The sequence below is a fragment of the Sebastes fasciatus genome, chromosome 22, assembly GCF_043250625.1.
Source record: "Sebastes fasciatus isolate fSebFas1 chromosome 22, fSebFas1.pri, whole genome shotgun sequence".
NCBI classification, from domain to species: domain Eukaryota; kingdom Metazoa; phylum Chordata; class Actinopteri; order Perciformes; family Sebastidae; genus Sebastes; species Sebastes fasciatus.
In genome coordinates this window covers 6,222,761-6,248,075 of record NC_133816.1, presented here as the reverse complement: position 1 = coordinate 6,248,075, position 25,315 = coordinate 6,222,761, and the positions used below count along the sequence as shown (strand labels likewise).

The 25,315-nt window shown below is 43.8% G+C and overlaps 2 protein-coding genes across 2 annotated transcripts in view; one reads left to right on the top strand and one right to left on the bottom strand.

Moving 5' to 3' along the window:
- Window positions 1-25,315, bottom strand: part of adgra3 (adhesion G protein-coupled receptor A3) — a 148,342-nt gene that overhangs the window by 35,460 nt on the left and 87,567 nt on the right. The gene's annotated exons all lie outside the window — the stretch shown is intronic.
- Window positions 3,195-7,339, top strand: gba3 (glucosidase, beta, acid 3). Its single transcript, XM_074622868.1, is given in 6 exon segments — window positions 3,195-3,471; window positions 4,338-4,562; window positions 4,680-5,482; window positions 6,005-6,128; window positions 7,092-7,267; window positions 7,270-7,339. Coding segments are annotated over 6 exon segments (1,410 nt in total). The 5' UTR covers window positions 3,195-3,416; the 3' UTR covers window positions 7,297-7,339.

Here is a 25,315-nt window from a genome sequence, read left to right as displayed (position 1 = left end):
ATCATAAAGTAGTAATTCTACGTGTTATTTTCTTTTTTCTCGTTAAGTTATGACTTTATTCTCGTAATATTACGACTTTTTTTTCTCGTAAAGTTATTACTTTTATCTTGTAATATTATATATATTTGGCCCTCACTGCATTAGACTTATATACTACATACTAAGACTATAAACTGTGTTACCTTCATCACAATGCTCAAATGTTTTGCGGTTCCAGACAGATTTTTGTTTTTTTCTCTTTTTGCATAAAAATGGCTCTTTTGATTGTAAAGGTTGCTGACCCCTGGTTTAGGGCATCGTTGCTTCAGTGGTGGAAACTAACTGTACTCAAGCACTATACAAATACATCTTTAGGGAACCTATACTTTACTTGAGTATTTCCATTTTATGCTATAGGCCTACTTTTTATGTTCACTTAACTTTGGGAGGCAATAATCTGTGTTTTACTCCACTACATTTATTTCACAGTAGTGAAAAACTGCCTTTAAAAACTTCATAAAATGCTGTGGTGGTCTTTTTTTCACCACAGCAAAATTTTTCCAATTTTCGACTTGATTGTTATCGATCTTATTTGTCATTAAGTTTTACTTGATCATATTTTATTATCATAATAAAACTACTCCATTTGGGGTAAAATTATACAATTTAGTTGTTTTTTTATTGATTTTATGCTGTGCACAATGGTAGAATCTGATGATGCACAGGGTAAATGTCATGGCCAAAGTCTCCATTGTGTGCACATAGCCTCCTGTAGTGGATATCAGTAGTATTTTAGAGCCAGATTCCCTTTCAAGAGGTAGAAAACACATTTGGCACACTTTGGGTATTCAAGTGGCCAAATGGCCTGGTCGTATCCCTACTAAAACCTTTGTAGAATCTATAGTGCTTTGTGTTATTCATATCTGCCTTGGCACAGTTGTAGTCAAGGAGTTGCTGAAAGATTTCAGTGGCATCTCTGTGCATGGCATCATTGCTATACTGGTGTTATCCACTGTATAATCTAGAAAACATTTTAGGCAAGGATAAAAATGATTTTTTTCCCCTTTGGTTCATCACAATTCTTCAGACAAAGTAACAGTCACAATGTTACTTACAATGGGATGAAAATTCTCTGAGGTCTTACCTATCCATAGAGACCAAGATCATGCATATAGACCAGGTAATGTGGGGCTATTCTTGATTTATTTGGGGTATGCCTGTGTAGGCGAACCACACCTTCCAGCACCCTAGGGCTTAAGAATTAATAATAAGATAAAACCATTTACCCAACAATGTATAACGCAGGCCTATAGTTCAATAGCTCTTCCTTGACCAACCACTGCAGTAAAACGTTGCATATACAGAAATGCATAAGAATGCACAGGGGTTTTTAGATCAGTAGCTTACTTTTGTATTTTACTTTACAGGAAATTCACTGAATAAAATTGAGTGCTTTTACATTTTTGTATTGCGACTTTCGTTTATGTCTAAGTAAAGAATCCGAATACTTCTTCCACCCTTGGTCTTCTCCTCTGTTTGGGTGCCTCTAAACAAGTTGGGACTAGTTTGCTGTACACACAATAGCCGTGAAAGTCACAAAAATCCAATTGTAGCCTATCTCGCAGCTATATGACGAGGACGTTTAGCTGGCAAGGATTTGTTCGCCCTTTGGCCAGCAATCCATTTTCTTTGTTATGATCAGGTCGAGTGAGTCCCTTCACTCTATAGAAAGCTGGACCAGAGGATAGCATTGAAGTGATCACAGGCCAGAGAACATGCCTCCAGGCCATAATGCTTTCACCTCCACTAGTCTATTTGTTTTGTCCTTTGACAAGCACCCTTTAACCTTTTTTTGTCTGCATACAGGACGTCACATTGTCGTAATGCAGCAAACGCAGATGTATGAACACTGTCCAGTCAGTCAAAATGTCCCAAAATATCAGCTGGTAACAGCGTTTGATCCTAAGTGTCTGAAAAGGAACTTAATAGGCATTCTGCAATACTGATATTGTACTTAGCCCACCTATTTGCATCTCCTTCTCTCTCAGACCAGTGAGTGTGACGTGAAAGCCAAAACAGTCTAAAATATGTGCTGTTAAAACCATTTGTCTAACAAAGTTAAGTGGTGAGTGCAGTATTCAGCTATGGAGTTTTTACCTGCAGAGAAATGCATCTCATATCTCAGGAAGGCTCAAGCTTAAATTCACAACATATTTAATTAACATGAACAGGACATACATTTTTTTCAATAGGGGAAAGCCCATTATTATACACAGAATTCTGCACTGTACAATCAGACTTGGAGAGGTCTTGATTGTAGTGACAGTGTAAATTGTGTTTCCTTCTCATAAAGTACTGGTACTGGTCTGCCTTGACCTTCAAATGTTCACCAGCTGGGATGATGATAATTTATCCAGTCATAAATACATAAGTACATATATACATGTATTTATGACTGGATAAATACATATATACATGTATCTATCTAGTCATAAATACATGTATATGACATCATCCTACTGTATAATGGAATATACAATTCCGCAGATAACAGTACTCAAAGTGTATTTGGAATAAAAAACATGTAAATGGTTGATTAAAATAAACATTCCACACAAAACTAAAACATTTTTAGTAAACATACATAAACATGCATGAATACATTCAATTTAATTTAATGAATAAAATGTTTGTTTTTTTAATAAATAAAAAAACATTGGAAACAAATAACTAAATGTAACACCCTACAACTGCACACTGAATTTCATAGCCTATCTGGTCCGTTTGCAAATCTGAGCAGGTACAATATCAGTATTGCAAAATAATGCACTACTTTCTACTGAGTCTAATAAAACATTGATGACTCTAAACATTCATAAACTACAGACATCAGATAATTTATCATGATTATATCGTTTTTAAACCCTACTTTTTTCATATACACTAAATCATTACAATGTCTGATAGTTTTCACTGTGCGCGCTCCCGCGAGGTGCGTGCACATTTCAAGGTAGTGCGCAACAACTGTGCTGCATTCAAGTGCTCCTCGGAAGTTTTTAGAAAACCCAAGTCGTGAACCCAACTTTTGAAAGGAAACTTGAAACACTGACCTCAGTTACTAAAGTACTTTTGGCTGATTCTTTAGCCACAGCATTCACTTACTGCTGCAAGGCCAGAATGAACAAAAAGAGAAAGCATATTTGGCAACTTTGAGTTTACTTTGGCTTTAAAATCCTACTGCACAAGACAATCTCCACGCCCCCTGAACGTCACATATTGGAGTAGTTCCTGTTTGTAGGATACTCATGGCTGTGTTGTTATATGCACGAAAACGACCTGTTTAAATGTTAGATTTCTATGAGACATACACATTAGATCAACACAACGCAGTAAGACATTGCTGTTTTGGAGGGCTTCCATTCAGTATCTGAAAAAACATGTTCCCACGAGACTTCGCGTGGGGAGCGGGATCTGCTGCCTATCAAGTAGAAGGTAAGGTAAACACAACCACGAGATTATGTTGGAGTGGGTTGAACATGAACTGGACACAATATCACTAAGCGTGGATATTGAGCTTGCCCAGCTTTGTTGGCTTTTTTTTTAAAGTTTTCTTTCTTTCTTTCTTTCTTTATTTGTTTATTTATTTATTTATTTGTTTTTCTTTTTTTATTTTGTTTTATCCATATTTTATTTTATTTTATTTTGTTATGAGGAAAAGAAAGAAAAAGAAAAAAAAGGAAATAAAAAACAATATATATATATATATATATATATATATATATATATATATGAGTTTACGAGAACCGTCGTGCAGTTTAATATAGCAAATAATATACCGGCAACAAAATATTTCAGTGCTGAGACTAGAACTTTGTGTTATAAATAAACTTTATATCAATAATTGTTCTACAATGAATGACGCAAAAGTGTTTCATTGCTATCACAATCATGAATCCACACCACTCTGACAAACTAAACATCATAGGCCATTGAAACCATTGAATTACATTACATCAGATTGCACAGGTGTTCGTGATATTGTGTCCACTCTCTGTGGATGGCACACGCCAAGACACAAAGGTCACACAAGGTCAATTTTTATGCATAAATGTCATGTGATGTCCAAATATAACCCATACAGACCTTGACCTTTCATCATTGTAATGTCTGACCAACTCAAAAATCTACAGACCATTATGTTTATAACAGAAGGAAAAATTACAGCAATATTCAAACAATAAATCCTACTGGAGATGAGACAAGGATGCAGTCCCAATAGAAACATTACTGTGATTTGTTTTTATGTCAACGTCCTACATATTTTTATAAAACGAAACAACCTTTATGTGCACGATGAGGTGGCTGGCAGGCAGACGGTAAGGGACCGAGTATCTGGGACACGTTTTGTCACGAGAAAGGCAGAGTGTTCGGGGAGCAGAATGGAGATGAGGCCTGCAACAGCTACGAGCTGTGGGAGAAGGACCTGGAATGCATCCAGCGGCTCGGACTGACGCACTATCGTCTGTCTCTCTCCTGGGCCCGCCTCCTGCCTGATGGGACGACGCGATGTGTCAATCAAAAAGGTATTTCCGTATCCCCTGTTTGACCTGCGCATAATTTGAATCCAAAACAATACGCTTATTTGATGGTGCTGTATTACCTCATCGCTCATTAACAACAGCACTATATGTGTCCGACAGGTGTACAGTACTACAACAAGGTGATCGATGATTTGCTGGCCTGCAGTGTATCACCCATGGTGACACTTTACCACTTTGACCTGCCTCAAGCTCTTCAAGATCAGGGCGGCTGGAAGTCGCCGGGTACAGCGACCCTGTTCGACGGCTATGCCAAGTTTTGTTTCCAAACATTTGGCGACCGCGTCAAACTTTGGATCACCATCAACGAGCCCTACGTGTGCGCCAAACTGGGGCACGAAGACGGCATCCACGCCCCGGGGTTAAAGGAACCGGGGGTCGCCGCCTACCTGGTGGGCCACAACATGCTGCGTGCCCACGCCATGGCCTGGCACAGCTACGACACCTTCTACAGGGCAAAGCAGAAGGGCGCGGTGTCTCTGGCCATCAACAGCGACTGGCTTGAGCCGTTGCGCGCAGGTCGCGCCGAGGACATCGCCGCCACCGAACGCCTCCTTGCGTTCACGCTAGGGTGGTTCGCCTGGCCTGTGTTTGTAACCGGAGATTATCCAGAAATAATGAGATCAGCCATCGACGCTCAAAGTAAGAAGTTGGGATGCGACGGCGGCTCACGACTGCCCAGTTTCTCAAAGGATGATCCTGCCATTTTGGGCACGGCCGACTTCTTCGCGTTGAACCACTACACGTCCCGTAAAGTCGAGCCGGGAGGAGGTTGCGGAGAGATGTTGTGCATGAAGAGCGACCGAGATGCAGGAGAAGTTTTGGATCCGTCCTGGCCTATTTGCGGAGTGTCCTGGCTCGCTGTAGTGCCCCACGGCTTAAGGAAACTTCTCAAGTACATCAAGGTAAAACTACAACTACTGCTCCATCTTTTGGGGTCCTTTCCTGTCTCATCTCTCTCATCCACATCGCTACAAAGTATCCCCAAACAAGGCTCAAAACACATCCTTTATTTTGAGTGTGAGTTCAATCAGCTGAAATAAGAAGTCATTTTTCTTTTTCTCTTGGCATCAAACTGAATTGACCTACAGGAAGACAAATCGCTTTCAACCAAACGAGTAGAACACCCTGACATTTGTTTAGTGTCTTGCTATCGATTTTGTATGCGGTAATCTCCTTTTAACACCTCCAGAAACACACCGATGCTTCATTAGTGCTGTCACATTGAATGAAACAGTTACTTTGCTGAAAGTGTTTGCAATTGCAATTTCCTGCTGTTGTGCCTCGTCACAGGCCATTAGTTTGAGCTTGGCACCGGTGAAATGCAGCTAAACGGCACACCGTAGACCAATCTGTCTCCCCCCGAAATGTCTGACAGCTGAGATGCCTTGTTTGACAATAATATTTGCCCCGCGTTGACTTTCCAGGACACTTTCAACAACCCGGAGGTCTACATTACGGAGAGCGGCTTCTCTCAGGTGGGGCCGCTGCAGATTGAGGATGTCCAGCGCGCAGAGTTCTACAAGGACACCGTCTTGGAAGTGGCTAAAGGTAATGGCTGGTAAATCTGCGCTGGAAATAAGCAAATAGCCATTAGCAGCAGACAGTAGTAGCAAAGAACGGATATCGCCAAGAAGTGAAAGTCAATTGTTCGTTCCATTGCAACATCAGTGCCCAGCAGCAGAGCTACGCTTCTGCCATTTTGGACTGAAAGCGACGACCGGACGCCAGTAAAACATCCGCCTAAAAAGTGCCGTACAAAAGTAAAACAGTTTTCTTTATTCCATTGTCATATTTTACCGAAAAGGCCTGTGTTGAACAATATTATAAATATAATAAGTGTCCAAAATGGCGGCTGTTGTCAAAAAAACACAGGAATTTAGTCTCTTTGCTTCTAAACTCTTTGGTAGTAGGGTCCAAGCCAATGGGGCAAATGACCAGTATTACCACCATCTGTGCACTATGGACAAAGTCTTATCATTTTCAGAATCCTTGCTTTAAGTTTTGTTTATTTGGATGAAATCTTGCAGGGATATTTCACTAAATACGTTGAATTTGAAACGGTAGAACAACCATTATAGTGGAAACAAACATCTGGATGTGCAATAGATTGTTATAGATTTATTTAAAACAAAAGAAAACATATTTTTATTATTAATATTAAACTTGCAGACCTCAAGGCTTACAGTAGTTGTTGCCCAAATGTGAAGTTGTCTGTTTTAAGCACCACCATCTGGCCAATCTGTGTATTTGTTATTGCCATAGAAAGTTCACTTTGGTTCTCTACTTCTGTAGGGCGAGATAAAAGAACAAAAGAAAATCGTTTGGTTATGTTACATATACATATGTATATATACTTTCTCCTTGTTTCAAATAATGAATGCTCTTGCTATGCTTCAGAAATCCTGCTAACATACTTATGTTACAAAGATGGTGTACTTCTGCACTTGTATTTACTCTTTTCAAATCTACAAAAGTCTTTTCTGTGTTTTAATTCTTTGTGTTTGTGTACAGCTATAGAAGAAGATGGGGTCGACGTCCGTGGATATTTCGCATGGTCACTGCTGGACAACTTCGAATGGGCCGATGGATTCAGCGTTCGTTTTGGATTGTTCCATGTGGACTTCACGGACGCAAAGCTAAGCCGAACTATATATCAGTCTGGACGGGAATATGCGAAGATCATCTCGAAAAATACAAATGTGGTCAATCCAGATGAGATGACAAGATAATAAAAGGAACATTTGTCACTTTTTTATACATTTCTTGCATTGTTTTTTGTCTGACACATTCATACAGTCAAAAAGGCTTCATTTAATTGTAGATCCAAAATTTAAAGCACCAATATAGTATCTTAATTTCTTTTCAGTTTAGAAAATAGTCAGGGTAATTTATAGAAATTCTGACTTCAGAAGGGGACGTGAGGACATGGTGTTAAGTTGTTTCAATGGGATGCAAATTAGTATTCTATCCTGCCCAGTTCCCAGTCAAGCTGTACGAGGTGGTTTATGGAGAGAGGAGAGTTCCTCACTCAGAGGGACCAAAGCAGCTGTAAGACCAAGCTGCTGCAGGAGGATGTGTGGGAATGCATTGTATATGTCAGTGATTAGAAGCGATATTAATCTTGAATAACAACATTGTTATGTGTCTAACTACATGCATTCACATTACGTGTGCTGCAATCTTCTCCTTAAATCTACCTGTGAGTGTGTCTTTGATATGCAGCTACCGTGATGAATCTGAAAATACATTGTAATACCTTTCCATTGTACTCTGGAAGTTTCCATTTCAAGGTTAAGTGAATACTGTATTTTTTTGAAGTACAAGGGGAAAGTAAATTATACAGTCCATTTGGTCATCCCTTTTTATATTCGACACAAAACTCCTGCACCACCTCACCTCATCACACTGGGAAGAAACCCATCAAAAACTCAGCTATCAGAATGCCGCCAGGCTGCATAAAGCACACTCCAGTAGACTCAGAAGGGGATGCCAGCTGAAAGCAACAGATGTCCTGCCACAGGAAGAGAGCGTAATGCCATTTGTGTTCCCCCGGACAGCTGTGCAAACTCCCTACTTAAAGAAAGAAAAGAGTGAACAAGGCGAAAAGCCTCCCGAAGGCCTTCTGTTGATGCTTTGTGCATGCTGTGGTTAAGGTGGGATTATTTATATGGGGTGCTGAACAATGCACTGTAGGCTGAGAGAGCCATTGAGTATTTGACATTAGTGTGTACAGGTGTGTCTAAAAAAAAGAAAGTGGCATATTAAAAAATTAAGGAAATCAACTTGATTTTTGCTCTGATCAGTAAACAGAGAACCAGATGAGCAGTCTCATAGCACCTGTTTGTAAGCCTACAGTGCCACCTTGTGGTATTAAAGGGAACTACAGCTTTGAATTCAAAGTGTTCTGCACTTCACAATATGGTGTCACATGATGTGCTACTTTGATTAATAAAATGCATCCTGTTGGTGTAACAATAAACAACTAAAGCCGCTCCCTAACCACAATACATCACAGATTTAACCCAATTAATATTTATGCTCTGATGTGAAGGAAAGTGTCATTTATATTCTGTGTTGGGAGACTTTGTTTGCATTAATAAGCACGGTGTATCGTGACATCCAGTCGGCTGTGCATACTGTTTTCAACAGATGTGAATAATACCCTCGTGGCCCTCCTCCATCTATGTCAAGCCGAGTGAGATTCTCCTTTGTCTTATGATGAATAACAAAGCTATTGTGGAAACATGAATAATGCCACCGCCGCTCACATTAGAAACTCCTTCCGCAGGCTGCTTTGAACACAAAGTTGAGACCCCCATCTTGCGCTATTTTCGACGCTAATGAAGTTCATCTAATATCTGTGGCTGTGTCAGGAGCTGCCGGTGAGCCTTTAAATCTCGGCAGAATGATGGCGACGGACCACAAAGCACTAAACATTTACTAAACGGGCGTAATATGCAGCCTGTCAGGTGGAAAACTGATTTTTTTTAAAAATCAAGCAGTGTGTTCAAAATTCTCCTTACCTGTGTCCGAGACAAAATCCCACCTAAAGCAGGTTTGAATCATGTTTCCCAACTGAGTTCCCATCTGAGAGTTGATTAGTAATTCCACCAACTGTCTCCCAGTATTGATGGACTCCATCTTCCTCCATCACCGGCTGAAAGAAGCACCGCTGCAGCTGCATTGATTGAATGAAATATGAGCAAGAAGTTCCTCTGCACTTATGTTGGAATTAGTATGGGGGGGTACCGAGGAATAATATGTTTCTATTGCAGGTTGGAAAAGCTTAAATTATTAATTAGCATTTAAATAATTCACTCCTCCAGCCTCTTTAATAGCCCCCAACAACGAATACTCGACTTCAATTCATTACAGCGCGGGGGCAGAATTTATTCCGATTAGGCCGCGATGGAGAAAAGTCACAGAAGAGACCATTTCTTAATGTGCTCTCCAATTAAGCGCCAAATATATCACGTGTATAGATAAGTTGCTTTTGACAATGAATTAGCACGTTTAATTGTAACATTCAATCACATTCGCTGGCAGAGATTTACCCCTCGAGGAGAGGCCCCTATTTGTATTTGACCAAACTTAACTGATTATACTTTTGACAGACGCTATGAAATATTCAATAACTGGGGAAAAAATTCATTGACTTATTATAAATTAACTAAATAATTTAGCCGCTGATAAACCATCGGAATTAAAAAGCACAATCTCGTGCATCGGCGCAGTGCTTACAGGTGCAAAAGGGTATGACTTCTGGCAAATAATTACCTTTTTCTATTTACTGATTACCCTCATATGCATATTCCCTGGAGAAATGGTATAATTAGATTGTTGCTTCAATATCAAGATGAAGAGACATCAGCCACTCCCTTCCTCCAGAGCGCAGATACAAATCTCTCTTCCCTTTCCTCTCGCTCTCTTTTGTCTGGGTCTCTCTCAGTCAGCTGGCGAGGGACCCGCGAGAGGCCCAAACCACCACTCAGCCTGCCTTCTGTCTTTTCCTTTCTCTCTCTCTCTCTCTCTCTCTTGCTCTTTTTCACTCACTCTCTCATCATCTTCCCCTCTCTTAATCGCATTGCTCATTTTCCATTGACAAGAGAGTATGAGGAGAGAGGGAGGAGGAGAGAAAAAAAAAAAAAAAACAGCGCAAACTTTCTAAATCCCATTGACCTACTTCGCCAGACATTTCTCTGGGAATTCATATTAGTGCAAAAGAGTTAGAAGAAGAAATGTTTTCTCATTCCCCCCTCCATCCCTCCTTCCTCACAACCCCCCCTCCTTCTCTTTTCTCTTTCAGCTGGAAGCCATTTTTCCTCACATTTGATCCTGTATGACCACTACAGTACATTACACAAGTGGATAAACGCCTTACCGTGGCATAACCAGCGGTTTCGGAGCTCTGTCGCCACTTTTTGACAAGTGGCATAAGAAGCATGACATCGGAGCTATAAAAAAAAAAGCGCTTTTGGAAGGCCTCGTCTTTGATTGACGAATTTCGGCGGCGCAGACAAGATTGAGGGGGGATAAATATTGCTAGGCCTTGAAGACAGGAAGTGGAATTATGACGGACCCATACAGAGAACTAAAGCGGCGAGACGAAAAGGGAATAAAAAGAGAGGAAGGCAATTCAAATCTTTTTCTTTTAAGTCCCTCCCTGAGGGACTGCAGATGACCCTGCTAACGACTGTTGGAATTCGAACTCCCTTGAGTGTGATGGCGCCGCGTGATGGGAAGGGGTTCGCAGACCTGCCTGAAAAATTGAAAGCTCCTAGAATATTCAGCTAACCCTGTGCGCTCGGTTGGGGGTGGTGATTGGGGGGCACATGCAGAGATTGGTATTCAGGGTCTGTGTGTGTGTGTGTGTGTGTGTGTGGTGGGTAAGCCCAGCGGTGGTGGCGAGAGAGAACCCCCCTCTCCCCCCTCCGTGTGCGTGTGTGTGGTGGCCAATGAGCCGAGCGCCTCGTCTCATGGGAACAGTGGTAGGAGTGCGAGTGAACATAAGTGAGGAAGAGAAAGAGACAATTTATGGAACCTTTAGAAGCGAAGTGAATAGGAACTGTGATGGCGGTGTAGTTATCAGGCCCGGATCCAAGCAGAGAGACTAATGACGTGGATATAACCTCGTGCTCCCAATATGCAAACACAATGTCATCAACATAGAAAGAGTGAGAAATTCATTTGCTGCAAATCTCCTCGGAAACTTTAGAGACAGAAAATGGTTACCTGTGGGTTTTATCTCTCTGGAAATAATGAGAGGAATACGGGGGTCCGCTTACAGTACGAGCTTCATCCCACATTTACCTTGGCCTTTCATGCCCTACTTCTATCAAGGATTTTTAAGGGACAGTTCAGGTTTCGTACAACCTAGCTGCTTCTTATTTTCGTAGTTTTGACCATCATTCCCATTGGTAATAACAATACTCTGAAAGTTAATTGCTGAGATTTGGAAATGCAGCGATATCCTTAAAATGAAATCAGATAGAGCAAGAAACACAAGCAGTGAGACGATCGTGACCCAGGTTACATAAACGGCAATCTTGAAACCCATCGGCTATCGGTCTGATGACGGGTAAGCTTTGGGGACAAGGGGCTGCTATATTTTGGGGGGTTTCGGTGCAAAAACGTCCTTTTCTGTGCACTGTTCATTGTTTACAGTCCGATTAGCAACTGGAGACGCGAGACTGTAATCGGAGTATATGTACCACCAAATTGTTTCACAAGTAGCCAGTTAACAAGCTAATTTTAAACCAATGAAAAGCTAAATCATCGTCAGACATTAGCCGGTAGGTTCCGGGATTGCATTTCGGCCGATGCATTCAGCCTCTTTTGCTCTCCACACGGACTGTTTACCTGCATTCAACCAAAGCCTACTAGAACGTGATTGGTCAATAGTACTCGGACTACAAACGGAAACCAGAAGAACGCTGCAGATAACAAAATCTTGTCTTGTTGCCTACAGATTACAGAGATTAGCCAAACAGAGGCAAGCAGTACATTATTATTATACAACTGTAAATGTCCATAACAGCCTAAAGAATGACTGCTTGAACTTTGACAATCTGTTGTGCATATAGTTTTCATGCAATGAGGAATTATCTACATTCAGAGTATGCTTACTTTCTGTTTTACATCCAAATGAAGTGGTTTAGATAATTGGTCCTCAACTCCCGGGACATGGACCACGAGACATTCACTACTGGGCTACGAGGAAACTCCATTCTAAAATTTGTGTGGTGGGCTATAGCTACCGTGAAATTGTCATGATCTGTCTCTGTTGCATTTTTCTTTATCACTCTACTCCCCATTATGCCCCCCAACAACGGAATACTGATTTTGAACTGAACTAGGTCATCCTAATGTGAGATAATCAGTCCGTCATCACCCACTTAGCTGAGTTAACATGAGTAAAACCAAACATTTAGAGCTTGTAAGAGTTCGAGAGAGCTGGAAAGTTTGTTTGGTGGAGGTAAGAGAGATACAGGTCTAATGTGTGTGTTATAACCAGTGGGCAACTCTGGGGTATGAAAAGTGAAGCCAATGTGGAATTGCCTTAAACTTGACCCTACTTCTCACTTGATTTATTACCTCAGTAAACATTGTAAACATGAGTTTATGGTCTCAATCGCTAGTTTCAAGTCTTCTTCAATACAGCATGATGTTCATTTAGTAAATGATGGTCTCATTTAGAGTCAAATAGACCATAAAGCAGGGGACGCTTTAGGGCGTGATTACCTTGTGATTGACAGGTCGAGACCACAGTATTGTTCGGTCTGGGTGTTGTACGTGTTTGCATCTTTCAACTGTTTAGCGACAGCACTGTACATGCCACATTACATTATAGTACATTTACAGTTGTGTGAGTGCGGCTTTTCCTCGGAGTTTGAAAAAACAATGTTCAGGTATTTCCTGAAACAACAGGTGGTTCCTACGGAAAACTCCGCAGCTCATCTTTTGATTAACTGCAGACGCTTTAGGTTGAGGCCATTTCAAAAGAGAGCGGACGCACGGGGCGCAGAGCAACAGTGCGCGCGGACTAATTAACTCTAAGTGTTGTAAGACATGCTCCCTTCTCACCCGTGTTGTCACTCAGGGTTTGAGTGGCGCTAATGAGAGAATTATCTAGCCTCGGACCCTGGTAATGCATTCAAATGAACACCAGCTGACCTGACCTATGAGATGGCTTTTTAATCTCACCACTTAATACCAATCAGACCTGCTTTCTCATGTGCCTACACTGGGAGGGCCCTCTGCTCCAAACGCCGCCATCCATTTCTTTTTTTCCCCACTGTTGATCTAAGGGAGAGCGTTAATTGTCTTGGATGGCTCAAGGGCTTCTGCTGATATTATGAAGGGAACCTCAGGTGGGCCGGATAAAACAGGTGGATATGGCTCCTAAAGTGTTTGCTGGGCATCAAAGTGAAAGTGTTTGAGTGTATGCTTGTGTGTGCGTGTAAGCCCCTTATCATGAGAACCCAGTAGAGGATTAAGAAGGTTAATAAGGTCATGAGTTTGCAACAAAAATCTGTGACATACAATAGAGCTTTGGCATTGTTGGATTACCATAATCATCATCCTTTGGTGCCCAAACCTGTGACTCAATTGTTGTGCTCACAGTGTTTCCAGATGCAATACAAACGTTCTGCAGGGGGGCGGGTTGAAGGGAATTTCATAATTACCTGCTGGTATTACCAATTTAAGCATTTATACTTCAGCAAGTAAGCCCGCGTTTCAAATTGGATCAAGGTATTTTCGGTTTGTTGTCTAGCGAGCTTAACTGTGATGGTTGTTTCAGCCAGTCGGCGCAGAAACTTGTGGGCAACATGAGCAATAAGCCCTTTCAAGTGTTTGGGCTGTAGCCGTTTTTGTTTTGCCAAGTGCTCGAGGTAACAAATAGCAGATCAGCCGGAGTTCAAGGCTCCTCGCGAAATGGTTTAGTGCGTTTCAATGCCTTTTGGGGGAGACTTTTATTGTTATAAATCTCGTGGCGTACTCAGGAGCGTGTATGTTTGAGCGACTGTGTTCGTGTGTGTGCCGGGGAGTCGAGCTCGGGTACAACATCTGCTTGTGTAAACTCGCGAATGGAGGTTTTAGAAGGCGAGTGCACCCTCCTGGCCTGCAACCATCCCACACTTGCAGCATGCAAAAGTGTGTCGGGAAGGGGAGGAAAAAACTATTGATGAGTCTAATATGCGAGGTCTTTTCCACCTCCCTGAAGTCATTAGAATCTATATTCTTATATTGTTCACAAGCAGTCAGGATTTGCTTGAATGGGGCCCAATTAAAAGGGATTTAATAGGATTTGCTGATTCGAGGAGGTGGGCGCAATACCTTTGGTAGCAATTTCACTCTGCAATGTATATATTTTAAGTTATAGTACTGAAATGAGGAGTAAGCCCTTTGGAGTGTTGTCATCTTTAAGGAAGTGGTGAAAGATATTATGCTGAAATGGCAATAATGACTGGATTAGATGCATTATTATGCAGCTTCATTTTGTTCCCTATTATATGGATATACAGTATACCTTGTTTCAAATACTTTGGATCAATGCAGACAGTAGTCTGACTGCTCTGCGTGTGTGATCAAACCCGGTGTCAGAATATTGCTCTAATTATGGCGGGTGAAAAGTTTTTGTAGTGACGAAGACTCGCGCAGACACACGTACAGTATTCAATTACATGTTTTCTAGGTTGGGTGCATTGTATAGCACATCTTTACATGTTGCTGGTTGACAGCTAATTGTACAGCAGGCAATAAAGATCAGCTGGTGTGTGTGTGTGTGTGTGTGTGTGTGTGTGTGTGTGTGGCAGAGTTGCAGCTTTTGTCTCTCTATCTCAGACCGCAGGCCTATTGTCATGCAGGCGCTCAGGTAACGGGCCCAAGTCGTCACTCATCTGCCTGACGGCCGCCGCTATCTGCCCTGGCGGTGACTGATGATGGGAGTGCGGGGCGGTAGTGTGTATGTGTTAGCGCCAGACAGTGTGTTGTAACGAAGGGGGGGTCCGTGGCAGGTAGGCAGGCGGTGAGGGAGGCGAGATGGATGCCACCCTGACTGAGGGCTGGGTTAAGAGGCCAGTGGGCAGTGCTGCATTCACTGACCGTGCCTGTGAGCCATACAGGGGGCTATTGCGCACAGCAGCCAAGCAAGGACAACAGTGTTGGCGAGATGGATCAGTTGTCACGCGGACAGAATGACACTGAGAAGAAAGTTAGAGTCGGCAGCCGGATGGCATAGGTGGCTCAAATTCACCAGTAGAGTTGAGGAACTGTCAAACATAGCTCGACTATTACTCTAAAACAGTGGTTGTCAAACTATGGTGTGGAGGTCCACTGGGGGGAATTGAAGCATAGCAGGAAAGGAATGTAAAGTGGAACTAAAGTTGAATGATTCTATTTCATGTTGGAACAATAAACAAGCTGGCCAGGATAACAATTTTTTCTGTCTGTAAGATTTTTCAGAAAGTAAAGTAAATGTTAAGTAGAATTAACAGATTTTTGACGTAAGACGTTTTGAAGTAAGACAAGAAAAAACAAATCAGGTGATGCTCATCAAGCAAATACGTCAGTCAAAACCATAGACTGTATACAAGAAGTGGACGTAGTTACCGTGACGTCACCCATTGTTTTGTGGACTGCTGTTATGAAGCCTCGAGTTCTGCATTTTGGCTGTCGACATCTTGTTTTTTTGCAACCAGAAGTGAGCTAACTGTGAGCTAACTGAATGCTGCTAAAATAAAATTTTGTTAAAATGTTACAATCGACCATCATGAACTTAAAAAACACTGCAAAAGGGTTTAAGTTCTACAACAAAAACAGGGAGAACTCCCAGACCGGACAACGACGTGGTAGCGGCCTGTCAATCACAAGGTAGCCACGCCCTAAAGCATAACCTGCTTTATGGTCTATTTGACTCTAAATGGAACCATAATTTACTAAATGAACATCATGCTGTATTGAAGAAGACTTGAAACTAGCGATTGAGAACATAAACTCATGTTTACAATGTTTACTAAGGTAATAAATCAAGTGACAAGTAGGCTCATTTTCTCATAGACTTCTATACAATCAGATTTTTTTTTGCTCCCAGAGGAGTCGCCCCCTGCTGGCTGCTAGAAATAATGCAAGTTTAAAGTTGCAGTGGGTAGAATTGGAGCATATATGATTAAAAAAAAATTATTTTTATAAAACGGTCACTATATCCTGAAAGTAGTACATAAGACAGGTAATTGTGAAAAAAAAATCACGTGCATCCGTGTCCTCCAGTGCTCCTAATGGCACCTGCAAGATTTCACAGATCGGAGGAAAACAACCAATCAGAGCTGATCTGGAGCCTTGCCATCTCTGAGCAGCTGTCAATCACTCTCAAACTCCGACCAAACGGTCAAACTAGGCAGCGCCGATCAAATATGAATCAATATTATGTTACTATAATGCCTATTTCTCACCTCAAATATTTTCAGAAACATCTTGTAGTGCACGGTTTAGCTGTAAAATTAGAAAGTTGAAAAGTTGATGTTGAGATCTCTTGAGGAAATACCAAGCACCGCCCACCAGCCGGAGCACAGCCAATAGGAACGCTCTCTCTCTGAAATGATCTGTGATTGACCAAAGTCTCTCGTCACGGGCTAGATTTTCTAAAGCCTGAAAACAGAGCCATGAGGAGGTGCAGAAGTCTAGTTATCTGGTAACTGCCTCTTTAAGGCACTTCCGCATTGGCTTCACTTTTCAGACCCAGAGGTTGCCCCACTGGTCCAAGCTGAAGTTAAGAAAGTCTATCTTGTTGTCAGGTTCACCGTTATAGTGGGGGATAAGTCAAATAACTTTATTGGCGGTCGCATGTGCGTTCCATATATGCATGTATGTACATAATATGCGCATCCATGCACAGGTGGAACATATGAATGCGATCGGACGCAAGTGTGAGCGTCCCTCATGCGTCTGCTGTCCGGGAAGATCAATGCGTCCGCATCGATGTTGTCTTGCCCTCCGCACGTGAAGTGAATGGAGGGGGAGGAGGAGGTGGTGGTAAAAAGGGTGGGAGGAGAGTAGGATGAGAGGCGCGCGCTAAATGGATGCGATGCAAATGGCACCAGAGGACATAGGAATCAATTTACCTTATTGAAACAAATGAGAGCCCTGCCATGGCGTGTGTTCTTTTTTTTTTGGCCGCCCCCATTGTTATTGTAATTAACCCACCCAACCCAAATCCCTGACCCTCCCTTTCACAAACACAGCCAACCCCCCTCAACAACCCTGTCCCTGACGCCTGGGGTCCCTTTTACCCTAATGAAAAAGCCTTAAAGGTGCCCAGGTAAAAATGGAGGTGCTGTAATCGTGATTCATGGCTCTGGGTGACATGCTAAAAGGCATGGGAGATCTGCCTAGGAAAGCATTTAGGATAGGGTTTTGTGTATGTACGAGCGCCAACACCCCCACTTCACCACATACACACACACACACAGAACCCCCACCTGTAATGACTTCCCGACATTCCCTGCTCCCAGCATGCTCTCACGTTTATAAACTCCCCACATTCATGGAATCCCAATAACCAAAATGGACTCCACCTAACGTCGGAATGACCTCGGAGATAAGTGGCCCGAGCAATGCCTATTTCATAGAGTGATGTGCTATTGAAAATTTGCCATCCTTTTGTTTAAGGTTAGGCCACATTGACGCCTAAGCTCTAATTCCCCCGGTGTGGCATGGGCATTGTGTAGGGGTCTTGGGGGATGGATCAATAGTTAGAGAGAGCGATGGGGTCACGGCGGAATCAATGCGCTGGACAAACGACCTCCAGCTGCCTCCCGCACCTTCCAAGCCGCTTGACACCTGAGGCGATCTTTACTGAAATGTCCTCTGCTGAAATGCCACAGGGCCACGGGCTGCTGAGCAGTCACTCATGCAGGGCTCCCGAAATCAAGTGGCGTATGCAAACCGGGTCTGCTGTCATCCACGGCGAAAGGCCTTGGCTCAGCGTTACTACATAAACAAAACTCATGCACCTGAGAATGTCAATTACTTGCCGCCTGCCCCTTTAGACGGCCCCGTGCTTGATGGCCAAATTGGGATTAATTTGGGGAGGATGGGGGCCACTGTAGAGGTGACACCGTGTCGTTCCACCCCAAAGAAAGAGAGGCGGCGGTGGCACGGAGAACAGGAGCAGCAGGCCGACTTGATTGTTCCCCTATTACCTCCGCACGGCGTTTTGCATAAGCGGCAAAAAGGCGCTGATGAAAACAAGTGGCGGTTTCAGGTCGGAAGCAGACACCCAGAAAATGAGCTTTTTTCCCCCCTTTCCCTTCTTACCCTTCCGCTGGGCCGCATAATTCAGAAGAGCCATCTTGTGGAAATGTCATCGTGTGGTGGCGGTGAAGCAAGCAGTGTGACAGAATGCTGTAACGCCTCCCGGGCTGGGGCCCTCGCCACGCTTGCCACGCCCGAGTCGGCCTGACCTTGCAGGTGCTGATATATGCAGCCACATTGGTGTCAAAAAATGGACAACGGGTTTGTCTTCTTTGTGGATGCTTTTAGCACAACTTTTTCCTTCCAGCTTGGGTTCATTGGGAGGGTGGTGCATATGTTTATTTGCTCGAGGATATAGATTTCTTCCCTTTTTTTCCCCCTCCTTTTCTTTTTTTGAATAGAGGTCAATTCCCCACCGTGTGTTCCCTTTTATGCACCCACTCCCTATTCTTCATTCGTCTTACCTGCTGACACATCTGACAACACGCTGCTGTATTATTATCTCCCAACCCCCAGCTCTATACCTTCCGCAACAACACGGGGACGGCTCGACTCCTCCACCCCTTCTCTTTCTCCTTTAGAAAACTGATTATAAATGGTCAATTTGAAAATAGACTGGAAAGTCCCCAAGGCTGCTTGCCTTGTCAAATTGAAAAGGGACAAGGACAAGTCAGTCGACTTGCCCCCTGTCCGCCGTCCTGATGTTTCCGAGGCAGGCGTACGAGGGGGAACATAACAAATTCCCCCCATGCGGCGGGCAAGGCGATGGCGAAGGATGACGAGGGAGGGTGGGGCGGCGGCAGCGAGCCGAGGATCTTCAACATCTAGCCCTCAGCATTTATATCACAAGTCTCCACAAAGAGTCTATGGATCACTCCAGTGGGCTGGTGTTGGCAGTATCAGGAAAAGCCATAGGCTGTCAGGGAGTATGTGCCTTTCATATTTCACTGTAGACAGCCTTCCCTTCTCCCGGCCTCACTCACAGCAGCCTTTGAGGATAATATCTTCAAATCTCTCCTTGCCATGCTGAGAGGCTATTTTTAAATAGATATTTATTTCATTCTCTCAATTTTTCTTCCTCCCTCTCCCCCCCCTGTCCTACAGGTATAGAGCTTTACCGCTTGTGACCAGTGGAGAAATGTGCACAAAACGGAGAAATGCTCGTGGCAAGGCAAGGTATTTCTGTCAGCACGGATCTATGAGTCTTTTTCTCTATTTTCCTCTTCCATTCAGTTACTTAAAGAGAAATCTGTATTTTTTGTTCCTCCCTTCATTACAAACCAATCTCACCCTTCTAACTTTAATTCACCAAATTATCATAAACAAAGCGAAAAAAGAAAAAAAAAGACACTGAAGATGAACTTCATCAAGCACCCCATTATGCTCGTCTCATCAACAGACGGAGTGAATGAATACTTGATTTTATGAGTCTTCCGGCAGTGACTTTTTTGTGTTAACAATAAAGTCCCCTTTCTGATTAATCACACTAGTGAGATGGAAAGCACCCTTTGATAACGCCGAGATGTCCGTTGCGGCGTGATTCATCAGGGTGGACCTCGCAATCAGATGGGACGTGTGCCTTTTTTTCTCCGACACGTATCCCCCCTCTCTCCTCAGAATACATTAAGAGGAGTGTGAGCGACGGAATCATCAGATACCAGGAGGTGAATTGAAGTGGTCATGAACCTGGTGTCAAACTCAAATAGCTGAATGGCGATAGATAAAACAAACAAGGGACGTGAGCCGCTTGCAGAAGGGGAGGCGAAGGAGATGCGCACCGCGCTGTCGAGAACTTTTACAGATGAGGCCCGCTAGCCCTGCATCGCAATTGGGCCATTATCGAGCGTGACCCCTGCTGCAACGGTAACATATGACCCTAAATTTATGTATTGCATGAACTTTCTCCCCACGTAGTGTGACATGAGTTATGTCTCATGTTGAATTGTGAGCTGTCCCTGCTTTTCCCCCTGGGGGTGCACGGTCCTCCTGACCCACTGCAAAAAATAAAAAAGGTAGATGGAAATTTATGAGCTGCGACTTTCCCTTTGGGCTGAATGTTGCTATTAGCAATGTGACCATGCTTCAGGTAGAATACTGTGGGGATAGAATACACAATAAAGCTTGTTCACTCAAAAGCCGTTTTACTCGTAGTCCTTCAAGGCAGGCCTCGCAAATTAACAGCTTTTCTGTCTGAAGCAGTACTACTCTCATGTTTACCATTGCAGACACGAGAATATTAGATAAAAACAAGACGCCACTAATGCTTTACCACACTCTCCTCCCGTATTCCCTGGCGATTGTCTCTTGCACGGTAAGCACATTTGAAGTTGTTGTCTGTTATTCTTTATCGTATTTTCGTTCCTCTAACCATGGCTAATAACAGTTTTTCCTATCTTCCTCTATTTCTGGGCTAAGCCGGGTCCAAGAGCTGGCCCTCCGTTTTACCGAGAGGCAGAAAAATGCTTGGGTAAGCAGAGGAAGGATTCCTCCGTTGCTACTTCAGGTAGTCCCCTCCCTCCCTTTAGCTGAGATTTCTATCTCAGGCCCTTATTATCACCAAACAAGCACTTTTTGATGATGATAAGTAATAGCCACATCCCCGTGTGTAGGACTCACTTCTCAGGGGAGTAAGGAGAGCATGCTGGTCATTTTTCTTGCCTGTTTGGCGTCCAGAGAACCCGGGGAAAATAGAGGCTGCATGGAGGGGGGGTGCGATTCTGTGTTTGTGCAGCACTATTCACAACTGGAGGAAGGAGAAGATTATGTGAGAGTAATGCTTTTTGATGTTTTTCAATGCATTTAACTGGTTTTGGAAAAGAAATACGGAACACCAGACCTATTATAATGCTGATCACTGAAGACACCATATCTCTTGCAACCAAATCGAGGCATTTATAAGTTTACCCTTCACATTTGCTGGTGAAATGAATCGTAAATGGCCACAGCTCCACATTAAATATTTCAACATTATCCAACTTTACAATGCGGCTGTCAAGCGGTGTGGATAATCCCGGTGATAAATCCCCAATTTGATTGTTTGGAGCAACAATGATGAAGAAGGAACACTCAGAAGAGGGAATGATTTAGGGGTCAGTGCTTCCTGACAGAAGTTCTGTAGCCATTAATAGTTGGGTGACAGCGGTGGTTGAGGAAGGGGATGATAAGCTGTGGACAAAAGTGAAGGTATCCTGCGAACAAGAGGACACATAAACAGCATCTCGGGGCCATCTAATCCCGCAGACGTGCTCGACAGTGGCTTGTCAAATTGCACGGACCAATTTGAATGCACGGCAGGGGGACTTCCTTCCTTTCAATTGTGTGGGCATCTTGTTTATTTGCTGCATCTCGCTGCCAAACACACCAACACACCCTTCAGAAAATCTATAATTTAGTTGGACTTGTGCGACAGTTTGATATTATAGTCTGTTGAAGGAGGAAAATGGGGAGGGGTGGAGAGAGAGAGAAAGAAAGAAAAAAAGAGGAAAATGAAAGACACAAAGGATGGAGGTGAAAATTCTGAAAGGAAGTCATGTCTGAAGAGGGTTGAAATATATAGCGAAATAAAAGATTAAAGCTAAGCATGCCAAACACAACTGATTTTTTTGGACTGAGAGTTGAAGGCTTAGGTCTTGGACAGGATGTTCCTTTGTCAGTTTGCCCGCTATAAAAGCTGTGGCCTTGGGTGTGGTCTGCCAAGTATGCCACTCAGCAGAAGTGGTATTCAAAGCAGGTGTCCAGGCCAGTATGTCAAGAGCTCTGACCATGAGCCAACGTAGCCTTTGAGGGGAGATGAGTATTGAGAAGAGCAGCCTGGTCTCCCTCCCAGGGTGTCAAATACCAAATGCTTGGACAGTGGCCCGTGGCATCTTGCACAAGGCACCCTTTAGTGTCTGTATGAGACGCACCAGGCTTTCAACTAACTCCAATGTAAACCCCTCCATGTCACTATTAGACACTCATAGCAACGGACGTCGTATTAAAGGTACAGTGTGTAGGATTTGGCGCCATTGAGTGCTGTGGTTGCAGATTGCAACCAACTGAGTACCCCTTCGCTCACTCCTCTCTTTCCAAGACTGCAGTACTGTGAGCCACCGGGTGCAAAACCGTGGTAACGCCATTCGCCTCGCTCAGAGGCCATCCTTTACATAATAACACTACTGTAGGAGCAACGGAAGTCAGACAACGGTTGGCGGTTTTGCACTCAGTGGCTCACGCTACTGCAGTTTCACAAGTGTGTCGGAGAACTAGGGTGGCCTTCAGGTAACGTAAAAACAAAAGGCTGCCTTCTTCCCCATCGGCAAAATATGATGAGTAGGGATGAGATCAAGTTGAGAAGAGAGGCAATGCTGTTGCTTTTACGCATCTGTGACAACATTTGTTTCACAAATATTTTCAGGATCTAGTTGCATGAAAAAATTACTGAAAACCTGTTTGATAACACTTTTTAGAACCTTCACAAAAGAGTAGCGGTGTGTGTCTGTGGTCTAAATGTATAGCTATAGAGTGTGTGGTCACATGAAGGTGGTGACTCTCTCCCATCCTGGTGGCTGTCATGGTCGATCCCTGAGCTGCCGCTGAGCAGCCTGACCTTTGGCTCTGCCTTTTAGTGCATTGATCCAGCGGTCACTTCGAGCCAAGATGGCTTCCCTCGTCTCGCTTGCTCCCACCCAGTTAACCTGAGTGGACTCGGTGACTGCCTGGGCCCTCGCCCTGTGGCCCTCTGACGTGTGGTCGCCCCTATATACACGGTTCTGTGCACGACCCTGTCAAAATTATTGCTTTTTCAAATGTCTAAAATCATAATGTATTCAGAAAAAAAAAAGAAAGGAAGGCTTTTCCTTCCAGGCCAGATGCACAGGGTCATGCGTTCTAATTTTAGGTGGTGTTAATTGCAGCCCTCTCAAGTGTCCTCACTGCCACCTTTGACAAAAGCACCATTCATAGGCAGGGCGGCCAGGCTGGGCTGGCAGGGCGCCTGCTTCGCCATTTGTTGCTGACACCTCCTTGGCAGCGCCAGGCCGACTCTGGCTGAGGCGTCTGCTGATGCTACCTTCCCAACAAGCACGCCTCGTGGTGCATGTTCTATAAGCAGAAATCTTGCGAAATACTCTCGGCTGAGTATGTAACACATGTCGCGTCGGTCCCCCGTTGGATTTCAGAAACAAGTTGCGTCGTATTACAGCGGTGACAGACCCTAAGAGGCGCGCTGTAATTTCAAGATAAGGTTGATATGATCAAGTTCGCAGCGTGTGGAAGACAGAAATGGAACAGATCCTTGTGTAGTCCGTAAAACACTGCGGCTGTCTCGATCTAAGTGAGGCCGTTTTGTCACTTTAAGGCCTGGGAGTTCACCTCCCGAGTCGGGCCTCGTAAACACGGTCCCCGTAAAGCAGTGGTCTCAAACTCAATTTACCTGGGGGCCGCTGGAGGCAGAGTCTGGGTGAGGCTGGGCCGCATCAGGTATTCCACAAAAAAAGCTTTGTTAAAAAAAAAAACAATCTTCTCAAACGTCATTATTAACAGTTCTTTAACTTGAATGGGTTCTTCTGAACATGAACTGTCCTGAACATTAATGGAACATTGAAGAACATGAACGGTTCTTCTGAACATGGCCTCTATTGCGTCTCCCACTTTTCCTGAAATTGTCTGTGCTCGTCACCAACCTTTCTCTTCACTGCAGGCTTTGAAAAAGACATGATTGGGGCTGTGTGACAAGATATATATTCATTCCACTTGGTGTCACTCCGCAATAAAGTTGTGCCTGCTGTGTTTGTGTTGCTCTGCAATTACACCACCAAACCGCTAGTTGGCGGCGGCGTCTCTATGAGTTTCCTTCTTCTTCTTGTACTACAAACAGAAACTGAGTGGAGTTGGAGCTAATAACTGTTGAACCACAGAACTTTTACTGACATTACTGCAACGCCGAAAAGAGAAAATATATCTGAGTGGATTTGTGTGAACAAACATTGAAAAGATGGAGGCAGAGAGAAGTATAACTTGGTCCTGGCCGCTCAGCATCGCTGAGAGACTGGACCAATCACAGCTGTTGCGGTCTGCGTCGCCGCGACGTGTAGTTACATTTCTAGAGAGGTGCACGTCAGGCTACGGCGTCGATTACACGCAGAAGTATAAATCAAGCTTTAATCAAGCTTATGCGATGTTACACGGGCGCCGCCACAGTTGTTGTGAAATGTTTCTCTGCTTGCATCAAGCCCGGCCGATTGCCCGCCCCCGGGAGCCATATACCCCGCTGTGATTGGTAGGTTCGTTCAGCTCGGGCTCGCGCAACAAAGGGACCTTCAACGGCAAACTGCCATTCACATAAAACTCGCGGGCCGAGGGCGCCTGGTTAGCTCAGTTGGTAGAGCGGGCGCCCATGTAACAAGACTTGGTCCTGACCGCGGCGGCCCGGGTTCGAATCCGGCCTGTGGCCCTTTCCGCATCCACTCTCTCTCTCCCCCCTTTCCAAGACTCTATCCACTGTCCTGTCAATAAAAATGAAAAAATGCCCCCAAAAAAAACTTTATAAAAAACTTTATAAAAAAAAAAAAAATTTGCGGGCCGCACTAACATTAAACTTTCATATCAAGGTGGGGGCCACAAAATATCGTCTTGCGGGCCGCAATTGGCCCGCGGGCCGCGAGTTTGAGACCCCTGCCGTAAAGGCAATAGAGGAGCGGCACGTGCAGCACGAAGCAATTCAGCATTCTAACGCCCTGTCACTGGGCTCACATTTCAACCATTCTTTATTCTCTGCCACAGTTCCAGCAGGGTGTAAATTGTGCTGGGCTGTAATTAATCCATGTCAGGTCAGAGAAGAAGAAGAAGGAAAAACGAAGGGAAACGAGCTGAAGTATGAGGTGCCTTTGATTATAGCACCCCCCACACCACTCTACTCCACATACACACACACGCCTGCGCTATATTGTTTTGCATTCATGAAGGAAATCCGGGACCCCCAAGGAGCTGGGGCCCTCCTACAT